The sequence below is a fragment of the Amyelois transitella genome, chromosome 6 (assembly GCF_032362555.1).
Source record: "Amyelois transitella isolate CPQ chromosome 6, ilAmyTran1.1, whole genome shotgun sequence".
Lineage (NCBI taxonomy): Eukaryota > Metazoa > Arthropoda > Insecta > Lepidoptera > Pyralidae > Amyelois > Amyelois transitella.
The window spans coordinates 4817936-4833301 of record NC_083509.1 but is presented as its reverse complement, the minus strand read 5'-3'; the positions used below and the strand labels follow the sequence as shown (position 1 = coordinate 4833301).

The 15366-nt window shown below is 36.8% G+C and overlaps 1 protein-coding gene across 1 annotated transcript; it reads right to left on the bottom strand.

The window, feature by feature from the left end:
* Positions 1–8009: 8009 nt before the first annotated feature.
* On the bottom strand, positions 8010–13472 carry LOC106131193 (protein krueppel-like). The gene is made up of 2 exons (XM_013330203.2): positions 13436–13472; positions 8010–8875 (listed from the first exon to the last, which is right to left on the bottom strand). The coding sequence occupies exons 1-2, from the start codon at positions 13470–13472 to the stop codon at positions 8010–8012; spliced, it is 903 nt and encodes a 300-aa protein (XP_013185657.1).
* Between the last annotated feature and the right edge of the window lie 1894 nt (positions 13473–15366).

Here is a 15366-nt window from a genome sequence, read left to right as displayed (position 1 = left end):
CCGATAAAAAACGTCAATAATGTTGGGAATTCGTAAGTGCGCTATAAAACACGGGCCATGAAAATGCCATTAAATATTAAAAGTGGAGAAACCGAGAGCTTAACAAGAAATAAAACATCGTTATAAGAGGCTTGGAGAAGACGAAGTCGCCCCCGGTCGAGCTAGCTATCGGCGCGCCTCAGTTAATGCCTACTTATACCTTATTATATAGCGAAGTTTGCGTTGAGGAACAAAATTAATTGGTTAAAACTCCTCTCAGTATCCAGGGCGGCCCCCGACTCCCTCTTAATTCCGTCCCCCGCAAGCGCCGCGCCCCGCGCCCCTCTAGCTCCTTTGAACGCAACCTACCTAGAGAAAAAACAGAAAGTATAAAGTTGTATGTCAAAGCGTTGTAGCTTAATTAATCAACAATGTATAATTTTTACAACGGCTTATGTTGCAACTTGTTATGTTAGTGACTTATTATACTGCTTATATGTTATATTAAATCATTAAATTTATTGAGGTTTCTGTATTTGTAACTAAAATTTACAAGGGTGAGAAGCCCAAGGCAAAAGTAAAATACATACTGAAAATGTATAGGTAAGTATTGGTATTTTTTCTTACTGAAAGTTTTTTTATATTTAAACAATAAATAAACATACATACATATAATCACGTTTATACCAGATCGTTGAGATATATGGCTTCATGATAGCTTTATTAAGATTCAAATAGTTGCAGGTTGCTAGCCCATCGCCTACAAGAGAATCCTAAGTTTATAAGCCTATCCCTAAGACGCTTTTTACGACGACGATTTACGACGATAAATAAATAGTTCGTAAGATAAAACATCATGTCATGTATGCTTAATCTGTGGAGGAATAACTACATTAAGTAAATGTAACGTTTTCCACGTTATATTTACTTTCATTCTGAATATTTTTAGTTAGTGGAATACCCGAGATCTTTGTGGTTATTAAAAAAAATAGATAGTAGCTTAAAATTTTTTTTGCGACCTGTTTAAAAATGTAATAGCGTACCTAATAGTGACCTACAGTTTATCCATTTTGCGCTAGTGTGAAGACCAAAAGTTGCAAAGAAACGCGATTGCATAGCCACATTGAATACAACTGAAAATGTCCTTGGAGTGAAATATGGCCGTATTTTCCCTTTTCATCAATTATTCTCACCTAATAAATAAATTGACTCAGTTTTCAAAGAAGTTAATAATTGTTTAATATTTTTTTTTTAGGTCCCATTAAGTTACTATCTTTAATAATAAATTAATTATTGTAATATATAAAACTGTTGTCAATACGAAATCAACAAATCCAAACAGGTAAATACCTAAAGTAAACATGATCCAATCCAATTTTTCCTGACAAACAAACTTTTTTGTTTCTGCGAAGTAAGACTCACGATAATGTGACGTGATTTCCAAGCTACAACGCTTGGAGTGAGAGCCCGTAACGAAGGGCAAAAGCAAAGGGTAGGTCGGGCGGCGCGGGGCGGCGGCGGCTCGTTGCCACTTCTCCAAATAAATTATAATTCGCTTGCTCTCGTCCCCGGGAGCTACTACTGTCTTAAATATTGCCATTAACCTGCTATTTGTCATGATTTGATCTAATTATTGATGAACGATTCCCAAATAGTGACTTGAATTAATATCCACATACAATAATTTAACTTGATCAAGGTTTGATATCTTACTTATGCATTTTTATATAAGTAAGATATCAAACTAATATAAATACTAATTTACTATTTATTAAGAGCAGGCTTCACCAATAAAAAAATATGAAAGTTTCTGAAACCTTACGTAAGAAAAATTAACATGTTATTTGGAACCACTCCGTGTGAAAGATACTTATTTAGTAATATTTTAGTTCTATTTTCATGACTAAAATTTAACTGATCATTACCGTTCAAATTCAAGCAGAAGATTTTAATAAGAAGATTCTGAAGGGGTTTGCATTGATTAATCTATTCGCGGCAGACATTTGTATGGCCAGGTGGAGGAGTCTCGTAGTGAGGGCAGGCGTGGGGGTAGGTGTGGGTTGTTAGGGCGAACGATTAATTTAATAAATACCAACCGGATTCCGTAGCGTTTGTCTCCTAAGGTATGCGGTGTCGTGCCGCGCTTCTACAATTACCACTATACAAAATATATATGCCTTTCTTATCTACTGTATCATGAAATTGAAGAAGGTAGATTAAATAAATATGCAAGAAAACTACATCTCGAATAATCTTTGTCGTAAACAAACAGTACCTACTTAAGCAATATGCGAACTAATTGACATCAAAATTTGTGTTTGTTTCTAGACTAGATTTGTAGGTATATTGTATAGAGTTATGTCACATCACTTGATAAAGTAGAATGGTTTATTATCACCCAGGTAGTCTAAGGGGTGAACCAAGGAATGGGGCTGATATAGTATAGGATGTGAACTGATTTACACAAACGTTATACCTAATATGACCACTGTAATGACTGTTTTGTGGCACGATCAAAAGGCAACCAGCACGAGCGCAATAAGGTTATCCCAATGCGGGTTAGTTTCGAGGAAACAACATTCTATTTATATTTTACGGCATGTAAATATCACTTGCCTTTAGACGGATTTGAAGTTATGTGAATAATTTTGGCTTATCATGTCTAAGTATGAAATGATAGGTATATAACATAAGTATAATGGTAAAAGCTTTGCTATTTTTACTTTAAAATGTGCATGCGTCCATGACTTAGATTTAAGAGATCTCTATTTGCAAATTGACGTCCGGTGAAAATGCTGCACTGTAGTTTGTTCCGCCGCTTCTTCTACGCATGCGCTTTGGCAGCGGTAGGAGACAGATTTAAGTAATGTGACGTCAATAAGCTTATATCCTATTTTAAAAATAAATCTATTCTATTATATCAACACTCATAAATTTCGAAGTTATCTTTGAGTCACTTTGTTATACACAGATAGTAAGATAGCAAATACTTCCTGATAAGCTATAGGTTTATAATGACTATTCTCAAATAACAAAAGTTATTGTGGGCTCCAATGTATCCATTGCGTTCTAAAAGATTTTATCACGATTTGCGATAGTGCAGCCGGACAACTCATTACTTACCACTAATGTTACAATATAGCCTGATAAAACTCTTTTGTTTTATAAGAAGTCATACGAAAGTTATTCGTAGCCAATGTCATCACAATTCATATGTAGTTAGTTATTCCTTTTCCCATGCAGATTAAAAACTAACTTTTTCTGATTGGCCTGGGTCTTGGATGTTTATTTATAGGTATATTTTTTATAAAATATACTTAGTAGTAACTATCTTAAGTTTTTTCGTTACAACATACAAATCTTTTCTCTTTATTAATAGATTTATAATTGTAAAATATAAGGGAAACTATACTTAACTTGGGATTCTTCTTTAGGCGTTGAAACAATAACATGTCACTAGCTTTTTTTGTAAATATATAATATTTTACATGCTGTTACTACATGTTTTACATACCTAGATAAGATGAGCTGCCTACTTGCCCGTCTGAGTATCTTCGATGCTACATATATTTAGTTGTTGTTAGTGATTTTCGGCTCCTTCGACTTTCACGGATATTTAGAATATTTAAATTAACAAATATATTATTAGCTTACTTTGTAACTTAATTTAAACAATAAGTGATGATGTAAGTTACGTTAAATATTTAAAAATTAAATAAATAAATACATTAGTAATGCGCATGGAGGAACGGCAGATTCAAATCCTATCTCGAGCATAGGTATACCTACCTGCTCTTTTCTCAGTTATGTAAACAATATTTGCGCCGTGTGGTTCCCGGCACCAATAGAAAAAAGAATAGGACCACTATCTCTCTCCCTTGGATGTCGTAAACGGCGACTAAGGGGTAGGCATATAAACTTGGGGTTCTTATATTAGGCGATGGGCTAGCAACCTGTCACTATTTAAATCTCAATTCTATCATAAAGCCAAATAGCTGAACGTGGCCTATCAGACTTTTCAAGACTGTTGGCTCTGTCTACCCCGCGAGGGATATAGACGTGATTATATGTATGTATGTTAATTTGGAGCTAACCGATAATTATATGTATGGTAAAGGAAAACATCGTACGGAAATCTGCACATTCAACAAACGATCAACTTGATTCAGCTATAAAACATTATTTTTCTTTAGGTACTACCAATTGTATATTTACATAGAGGTATTGTAAGAATATGAATAAAATAGCAAAATAAATAACAATCATTTATTTATTTATAACTTTGTACCGGACATTGATAAAGAAATACATATATAGTATCGCATCATAATTATTTGACATTTAAAATAGCTTATGATACTAAATTTGTACAAGTGTAATTTAGTTAAAACAGAATATTCATCAAAAAGTCGATGACGTCGACACCTGTGCTCCGAGCTTGAGGTAGATAAGTTTAATGGCAGTTCCATTCATTTGAAATTAAATTACAATTTTTTTTGTCGTTTTGGAAAACCATTGTTGTATGATACAAAATGGCACTATTTTTATAAAACGAGCATTTTAACAAATGAAAAAAGAAATTTAAAGCAAACAATATTTTTATGTGACTAAAATAATTAAAAATAGGAACTAAGTAGATTGCAATACACAAATGGCATAGCGCAGACGCATCTAATAACACACTCCTGCAATTAGGACGAAATGCGCCAACGCAGGTTTTTAGCCATCTATGTCCAAACAAGGAGAACTGAAATCAGTCTCAAACAGTAATCGCCCATACGTAGACGAATTTAAATCTTTGACATTTGTAAGTTCGTTATCTCAGCAAAGATAAACAATACAAAATATTCCAAGAACTTTGGCTCTTTACCCTGGTATAAAAAAACCATAGTCATATGAGGTAGATAATGGCACCGTACGCCTTAAATTACACTTACTACTGTAATAATACAACATTGTTACGTGGAGTTAACTTCTATATTGAATTATTCTTAAATTTGTACACATTAATTTTTGTACCAATAAATTCTTTGGGAAAATATTTCGTATAGGTATATAATATTAATAATTCACTTAGATTTTAGGGCCTACACACAAATACCTTAGACCTAAGAAAAATAAAATAATAATAAATCAACAATCAGTACCTACTACCTATTTTAATACATCATTATATAATCATGTGCGCTAAACATTCAGAACAATGACTAAGTTATATAAGACGTAACCAATGAAACTAAACACTACACCTAATAGGAAACTAATACCCGTAGAACAAATTGCAGAAATGTTCATTCAGCGCTCTCTCGTCGCTTTCATTCTCATTCTTACGCTACTCCAAATATTAAGAGACGCCGTGGATTATCAGTACACTTAGTAGATGTTCACGACATAAACATATAATTTATGTATTTACAATACCTCGAATAAATATTTTTACTTTCTTTTTAACCTAACTTACATATAGTATCTAATTAGAACAAATACTAAGTGTACTTACTTACATAATCCAAAAAATCGGAACGTATGTCTTTAGTAGGTACATCTATTTTGTTGAGGTAATATGACAAACTAGTTGTTGCCCGCAACTCCGTTTGCGTGTTATTGAAAATACGAAGGTTAAGGTTATTAAATTTACTCGAATTTCCGTACATATTACAGAAAAGCTGGTCCGTTTGGCTTCTACATCACATGATCCAGATCTTCCACTTTTTTTCCCCAAAAGAAAATGCTCATCAGGTTGAACAACTTTTGTTAAGTTTCCAGATTCCAAAATAAATTATACCCTATATGTTGGCCAGGCATACAAACAGACAGACTTTTTTTTTAAATTCATGCTCGGTTACTATTTCTTCATCGTTATAAATTATTTTTTTGAAAATATACTCAATGTACAGATAATTTTTTTTACTGTTTTATTATATGTACTTATTGATAATATGACAAAGAAGCCTGTATATAGACATATCCAAGCATGTCTTAAGGTCTTGCAAGATATAAATATTTATATTTACATCGACTGTCAACAGTATTATAACTTACAAAGTTTAACTAACAAAACAATAAATACTTAACATTAAAGACAGCAAGTATATACAGAAGCACAATGCGCAAACTGCCGTGCACCGTGGTCCGCTGCTACACCTTCCATGTTTTTTATCTGTTACATAACTACATATTTACAAAATGAAATTTCAAACATCAACTTCTTTTTTTATATACCTTAAAAAAATAATAGGTTGCAACAAAATGAATGTAATATTCATTTATATTTTTCGTCCGAACTGTTTCTCAAAAAGTTTCTTTTATTTTTGCATTTTTGAAAAACCTAAATCACGCAAGCAAAGATTTCACGTATTGGAGCAATATATACAACCTCCGACACAACATCATCGGAGTCGCGGTTCCCCAGGCATAACACCTAGCTTGGTGCAAGATCTTTCCTTTGTGGCGGTCGAGCCCGAACCATCGCTCGGGCTCGACTGAAATATAGAAAGGAAAATGTGAAAAAAAAACGGGGAAAATTATTCATCCTTGTGGGCTTCAATGATACCTAAAATAACTATTCCACGCGAACGAAGTCGCGGGCACAGGTAGTTAGAGATAATAGAGAAAGGTCATCCAGCCAAGTGGGTCAAATATTTTGGACATCTCCCGATAGTAGGATTCTTTTTTTACTGTTGATATTATTTGAGGAACTACGTAGTGGAATGTATGATTGTCTTGAGATGAATCCCAGCATAAGCCCAGCGTTTTGATAATGACTGTAAAGTGACCTCGACTGTTGTTGGTTATTATATTTACGACGTGCGGATTTCATGGCGGTGAACTTTTCCTCCAAAAAGTCAAGAAAAACTTTGAGCACAGGCCAATCCCGACGATCTTTAGTCACATTTTGTCAACATAATACCTAGCACGCAATAAATAAAGAAAAAAATACAAAATTTTAATCTGTTGTGCTTATGAGCTATGGTGAGCTCATAAACAGATGAAGCGATTAAAATTTGCAGAGACAGAGAGACAGGCAGAGTGACAGACAGACAGACGCGCGGAAAGTCATTTATAATTAATATTCATTCTTTACACAAGTCTTCCGGTATTAGGTACACTTGATCATTAGGGCCGTGCCGGAACGTGGCTTCGGAGCTTAAACTACTGGTTCATTACCTTTTCACGGATTTCATCATATACGTCTGTGCCCGTTCCGACAACGGAGCTTCAAATCAATCAAAAAAATGTATGTAATGTACCATTAATAATAACAAATATATCTCTCCGGACGAGGACGAGACACGATCCGCTCATGAATGACCCGGGCACGACAATGAGATGTGTTGGGATAGACCTTAGCCGAGGAAAGAGTCCTACTTTCAAAATGTAAACTTATACCTACTTGTAATTTCATCATCTAAACAAAGAAATCTTCGATAATTTAATTCCGATTGTGCACTTGCCTTTATTGTTAAAAAACTAAAGTCGCGGCCTTCTCGAAATATATTCCGGTTCCCGTTTATCGCCCTAGAAAGACATCAATTGAAGAACCATAAAGATGAAGCATAACGAAAATCTTTTTGCATTTATTACAAAACAAAGGAATGCGCCAATAAATCAAAAAATTGTGTTTTGTGCGTTAGATTCATTCCATGTTTTGCAAGTCCGAAAACAAAGGAACAAACGGCCGCGTTTTTGCTTCACCTCGCTGCGCGATTATGCAAATAGTTCAACCATAAAATTCTAAACTATAACATTGATAAAAAAGTACTTTTTACGACGATCGTTGCAAATGCAAAATCATAAAAAAGAATGGACTGTCTAACGAGTCAACGTCAATAGTTTACCGAGAAGAATTCCTACTAAAAAATTGCAACAATGCTTACTAGAGCAAAAATAATTTGGCATTGTACAATTGACGTTTGAAACTTTTATAATAAACATGGTGAGAAGCCGGGTAGCGGGACGCGGGCGACAGTTAGGCGGTTCTACGCGGGAGGAACTCGTATACCAGCTCAGCGGCGCATGGCGCGGGGCGACTACGCGGCGTGCATGCGGAGGTCGGTGGCTAACTCCGGCGTGACCGTCCTCTTCCGTGGCAACGAGAGATCTTCTGGCTCCGTCTGCTCCGGCCACTCCTCCCAACGCCAGTCCGAGCCGGCCGCGGCGGGCGGACTGGGGGTGTCAGGCTCGCAACCGGCGCCTGAGCATCTATGCAGTGCTGCTGCTTGTCGCCTCCTAAATCTAGCACCGCACCGGCACACAAACGGCGCATCCCCTTCATGGACGAGAGCATGCGCTTTAAGCTGATTCGAGTCTGAGAAACGAGCTGGACAGCGCGCGCAGGCATAAGGACGCTCCCCGGTATGAACACGCAAGTGTCGACGGAGATTAGCAACTTGTACAAAATGACGAGGACAATGAGGACAGCTGTACGGTTTTTCTCCAGTGTGCAGTCGTAGATGAGTCTTCAGGTGATGATCACGCGTAAACCGCTTATGGCATTCTCCACATTCAAAAGGTTTCTCGCCCGTGTGGGTGCGTTCGTGATTTTGAAGGACGTGTTTATATCCAAACGACCGAGAGCAAACCTTGCAAGTGAAGAGTTTATCGCGAGGCGGGTCCGCAGCCCCGGGAGAGGAACCAGAAGACGGCGGAGAGGGTGGCGCGTGTGAAGTGGTGTCCTCTAACTTAGAAGCACGGCGTCTTTTACGAGAGCGCTCTAGTTCTGGAGGCGGCAATAGAGGTGCTGGCGGCGAGGGCGGCCACGCAGCCAGAAGGGCGCCAGAGTATAACTCGGCCGGCAGACCCGCCACCAGTGCGGCGGCGCGGGTGGCCAGCAAGCGCTCCGCTAACATGGGAAGAGATTCTTGTCGCATTGCTGATAGCGGACGTACTGACACACCTAAAACAAAAGAAAATATACTTTAAAGAACGCTATATTACAAAACTTTCATAGGAATCAATAGTGAAAAGAGCATTGCGATCACTTCCGTCACGAGTTTTAACTACGGCCTAAACAAACAACGAAGTCGAACCTATCGATGGCATACTTATCAGCAAAGAGGACAAAAAACACGGCAAAAACCTTAAACCAGACGCTGCGAAGGAAACATTTGGTCGCAATCACGGCGCTGCAGGTCGCTTCCGCCCCGACCTGTTGCGCAAATTGCCTCAACACTCTTGCCTTCACTCTTTTCTCCGACTATTCCTTAATTATCAATTAGTTAAATTAAATGACAATTATGTATTGTTTTAAGTACTTTACAAATTATGTAGTAGAAGACGAGATGAGACGAGTACTGGCTACGAACATAAAGAAGGAGGCGGATGAATAGCGACCGGTCCACTTAGCTGTATAATAGAATTAATTATTTTTCAAGCAGCAAACTCCGCCTGCCTGCTCCTCCCAAATTATATTCAAATATTAATTTCGACGGAGAAAAGCCTTTCTGAGAGCACTTAATTAAAATTAGACAAAATCATAATTGAAAGTTCTCCTCGAGGCGTGAAGAGGAGGCGCGGGGAGATCTACAGTATCTACTTAGCGCTGGAATGAATTTCGCCGCGCTCGGACTCGACGCGAGCTTAATTGAAAGTAGCTAAATATTACTTTTTACTGCGAAAAACTCAGGTACATGGTAAAAATATACTCCTGTAGTATTTAATGTCGTTAATTAATGTCTTAAAGCCGGGGAATAAAGTTGCTATCAATGTAGCAAATTACTTATCGACCCAAGGAATGTTATTCAAAATACAGAGCGGAGGATAATTTTAAAGTTTGTGATTAGGCGGAGGCATCGGGCCGGCACGTAGCACCGGCTTATCCCATAACTTTTTAATAACATTCCTCTCGCTGTTTCGAGGACGAACAGTGAACCGCACTCGTGATGTGCCCAGAATTGTAATACCAGTCCTAATGTAAAAGTTTAATCAAGTAAATACAGGATTAAGGAATGTTAAGGCAAATTGAATTGATTATAAAAAATAATTATGTTTTTGTTTCGTTATCTTCATCTATTAGGACAGTTTGGCTTATTGAAAAACCAAATCGAATTGAAACATTTATAATGTTAACCTAAATGCTTATTCATAGGTAATAAATATATCACGCGTTAATCTTCATAATGCATTGCGTACGGCAGGGAGCCTGAACGGGCGACAATGTAAGCTGATAAATTTTTACAGCGCGCCGCACCCTTTGCGAGACGCTTTTTATGTGCTAAAGAGTTGTAATTATCCCCTCTTTATACACCATAAATATTTGTCAATAACCCATATTCAATACTTTTATGGACTCGCCTGCGGCTGCCACTCCATAACTCATTATTACGTAAGGGTTCAGCCGATAAACGATGTGTCAATGACGTCCTTATTGTTAAAAAACCGAGCCTTCTGTTTTTCGGCTATCCATTATATCTATTGAGAGAGTTTCTTTTGGAACCTACAAAGACGTAACAAAGATGTAACGGTGCGTGTAATTAATTTGCCTAATATCATTATCATTACCAATACCTAGTTCAATTGACGCATACCTAGACATTTAATAACAAAAGGGATAAGTCATTATTTTAATGGCAGTAGTGTAATTAAAGACTTAAATTACGAGGCTTGCGTCCGTGATCCACGGTGGCCTAATTTCGGTAATCGGCAAGTAATGAGATTACCGCGGAGTGGGTTGCGGGTTGCCGGCCGAACGTAACCGCGGGCCCACAGGTTACAGAGCTCGTACGGTTTCGGCGCTTAAGGGTTAAGCACGTGGACATCGTATGGCTTCGCTATACAACATTAGCTTCTTTTTAATATGATATGCGTATTAACGAAAATCACACGTAAAAACTTATTTATATGAGATCGTCGGTGATTGAGTCGTTAGGCTGAAAGCGTGTTTACCAATTACCTAAGTTGGAATGTTAATTCCTCATTTATCCACACATCATTCTGATCGGGATCATTGGACGCACAAAAAAGGGCACAGTGTTATCGTTTTTGCTATGTCTTATAACGATGCTTATAATTCCAAACTTTTCAAAAGATTATTTAAATATCAATTTACAGCTTATACCTACTCAGCTATCTATCGCTCTGCTTTTTTACAGTCATTCAACAGTAAATTTTAACGCCCTATATATTTTAAATTCATTCAAAGTATGATGGGAAAGTCCATTAAAAAATTAAAAATTATGTAAAAATAACTATGCCAGGAGTGAATAAACAAAAATGTGGAATAACTTTTATTAAGACATCATATCCATAAACACAATAATTAAAGTAGCTGCCATACAAATAAATTTCATGCCGCAAACAAGATACTCAGAAGAGGCGTTTTGGACGAGCCCAAATAATGTGTTATGTTACTACGTATATCTCAGGTAGATTATTGTTTATTGATGCCATTATTTGACCAATGTTTTAGTTGTTATAAAACTAAATTAACACTAAAACAACAAATAAAATTGTCATGATGCCTATTGTAAGTATCTAATGACTTTATAAGTAATGTTATAAGTATCTTAATACAAAAAGCGCATTTGCGCTTTTAACGGTTCCGTACCTAAATCGTAAAAACGAGACACTATTACTAGGCCTCCCCTGTTTGTCCATCTGTCTGTATCTCATAAACCGTGATAGCTAGAAAGCCGAAATTTTCATAAATTATGAATTTCCGTAGCCTACCTACAACAAATACTGAAAACCGGCCGAGTGCGTTTTAGATTCGCACACGAAGGGTCCGTGCCATCATCACTGTTTGTTATTTAAATATTTATTTTTTATATTCACGTTTATAATAGGTACGTTCTACCGATTTTCGCTAGATGGAGATGTTAGGTATATAAAACCCAAGAAATTGCATTGTATTTGGTATTTCCTCATATTATTAAGCAATTTCTTGGTTGATTTTAATAAACAGATAGGTACATAGATTAGACGTGAATATGAAAAATAAATATTTATGAAATGTGATGATGGTTCGGAACCCTTCGTGTGCGTGTTTAAATACCTATTGTATCACTATTAGAATCTCAATTCTGTCATTAAGCCAAATAGCTGAACGTGCCTTTCAGTCTTTTGATGACTGTTGGCTCAGTCTACCCCGCAAGGGATTAACACGTGTGGTTCTATTTTACTATGGGGAGGTCCTTTTTGTTATTATGGAGTGGTTATATTCTACGTAAAAAAAAAAAACTTTTTTTCCATGAATATGAATATTATATCATAAAATATATCACGTATCTATATTACCTTGCGGAGTAGACAGAGTCCACAGTCTCGGCAAAAACTAAAAACCACGTTCTGCTGTATAGATAAGGTAATGATGGAATTGAGATTGCATACACAAATATAATATTAAATACCCTTTTTTATTTTCTGATCACAAAAGTGTTTGGTTAAAAAAACGGTCAAGTGCGAGTCGGATTCTCGCACGATGAGTTTTATGAAATCTTTACCTGGGCAATCAACTTATACTTAAAGTCTTTATAAATGACAGCGTAAAGTTAATAACTGAATATTTTGTGAATTGTTCAACTTATCTGTTCTTTTTTGAAATATATTAGAATACATAATTCTGTTGTAACAATTTACAACAATTACAATTTGTAAAGAACAATAGGCAGAATTAATGAAAAAAGCATTATTTACTTATCAACAATCTTTCTACAATGACTCATCACAATCGAGTAGCAGAATACAAAAAGGTCTGCTAAAATTTACCTAGTTCCCTGATAAGGGCTGCCATAATTACTATTGATCTTTCGGCATAACATAAAATAGAAATCCTTCTTTATTTTCTTTTTATTTGTCAGCTTTTATGCATTCCATAAGTTTATACTAGACAAAAACAGACCCTAAAGTACAAATAACAGAGATGACAAAAACATTTATAAACAACAATCATTAAGCCATCCAGCTGAAGTGGCTTAAGAGTCTTCTCGAGATTATTGGCTCTGTCTATCTCGTAAAAGTAGAAACAAGCATATATGTATGCTTATATATTCAAAGTTGTATAAAATAAATATAAGTAAATTTAAAAAAAAATGCTACTTCTGAAGATTCTAGGATTTGACAACTTATGTACCAGATATATGTAGGTACTGTTTAATTTTTACAAAACAAAGTTTTATTTACTTACAAATTAGTATCTCCTGACATGTAACCGATTACAAAACAAATGTTCATAATTATGCAAACATTAAAACTGAAGGGTAGCTGGCGTGCTACGAGCCGTAACGTCTTCGTAGCCGTTTCGTAGCAAGACGCTACGCGCTCGCTACCGGCCACGGTTCACTGAATCTGCAAAGTTCCGGAATGCAAATAAACATGTGTGCGATAGCGCGACGCGTCCAATCGCGGCGCGCGCCACACGCATGTCGCGTGCCGCTAACTTTCGAAACTTTTGCATACATGCATGCACTTTTTTCAGTGAACTAGATGACGTCGAACACCTAATGAAAATTTCACCAACCTCTTGAATTCTGCGTCGACTGCAACGACAAGGCCATCTCACACAGGTCTCACGAAAAACTTCATTTATTACGAGCACTCGTAGAATGTTCCGACCGACGGGAGTCTGGTATTAGTAACCGATTCGAATTAGTTTTTATAATTAATATGGTGTCGATGTTTATGAGCGGATGACATGTTCTGTCGGCACGAAGTCGCGATCGTGAATGATCCGCGAACGGTACGAGGTTGCTCTGCGCGACCTACCACAACACTGGCCGTGCGGCGCGGCGCGGCAGCGTACGTCCGCCCCTCCACGCAGTAAACACACCCCATTATCCCTCCCGCTCCAGGCCGCCCCCCTCCACCCGCGCTCCGCCCCGATGCACTCCACGTGTGCACGCAATGCATTCACTTTTTATGGCCGCTTCTACGTTATGTTCCTTCCTGGCAGTTTTTTAGCCGCGCCGCGAGCGCCACATAAGCACTTTTTATGTTTACGACGGCTCCTGTTCGGGGCGGGCGGCGCTTTACGAGAACTAATTTGAGAACATACAAGATTTACTATCTCTACTGTATTAGTGGATATTATTAACTTGCCTGATATGTGTTTAGATTTATGCCTATTATACAACGGTTTTCTTCTAGCCTTTGTGTAGGTATATATATTACGACGAAAAATTTTTAAGAATATTCAATAATACCTTTACACATTCAATAAGTAGTATTTACAATATCAGCTTTTATAAAATTGAGTTGGGTTTCTTGGGTTGGTTCGTAGTAAATAATTATTAAAGGAATATCTAAAAACAGTAACTAGAAATAATACAAAAAGCAGTATTTCGGGACACGACCCGCATTGTGCGGTGGTTCCTTTGTTTTGAGCCCTGACCATCGGCAGTAAGGGTCTTTACCTACCTCCTGCCGATGGGTGTCCTTCTACAATAAGTATGTAAAAAATATGTTTTTTTATATACTTATACAAAAAAAAGAATAGGATCACTCCTTCTCATTACCATGGATATCGTAAAAGGTGACTAAGGGATAAGATTAAACTTGGGATTCTTCTTTTAGGCAACGGGCTAACGACCTGACTCCATTTAAATCAAATTCTATCATGAAACCAAAAAGCTGAATGTGGCCTTTCAGTCTTTTCAAGACTGTTCTACCCCGCAAGAGATATAGACGTGACGTGTATGTATGTAGAAATACATTTAACAAAAAAACATCACAACTGGTTTCTAGCTATTATGTCTTGATTTAATAATACCAACTTAGTTTCTTTTTGTTATTAGTCGAGCCATCAGCGGTTTGCCATTTGCTTTAAATTATTAGATAATTAGGGTCTTCAACAAGAACCAGAGCAGTTAAAAAAAATCGATAATTATTATCACACGTCACATCTATTTTAGAATGCAGTCTAATGAAGTCGAATAATGCCAAATTACGGTTAAAATTATTCATTTAACCTTATTTGATGTGGTTGAAATAGCAGATGGGAATGTAAGTAGATATCTACTCTTTTTTATCGCGGATGTTTCGAATCACAATACATTAATCTGTGGTCACGGAGCGACTTAAAACAAGCTGCTTCGTCTGCACAGCAGAATGTTCTTCTACCGCCAAGTTATAAGTAGCACGCCAACTACCATCACAATACACACTAACAGAGTTCTTATTCTGGAGCGCGCCCGTATTAGGTACGTTGGATTTTAACCGACTTCACAAAACGCGGTTGCGTTTTCCACGCTGAAGATAAGTCCATCGACCCTGTTGAAATTGTTCATATTTATTTATTATGGTTGTTAACATTCGATAAATAAATATGTAAACCACAGAAGTCTTGTTATACTAAGTAAGCAATATTAGACAGATTTCGGTGGTTTGAATATTTTACTTTAAAATGATAAAGATTATGCACTCGGAGACATAATAAGTTAATTACATATTAAT

Coding starts and splice junctions, on each gene's coding strand:
- LOC106131193 (XM_013330203.2), bottom strand. CDS start 13,472: ATGGCCTTGTCGTTGCAGTCGACGCAGAATTCAAGAG. Junction 8,876..13,435: donor GTCGACGCAGAATTCAAGAG/GTTGGTGAAATT, acceptor CTTTTGTTTTAG/GTGTGTCAGTACGTCCGCTA.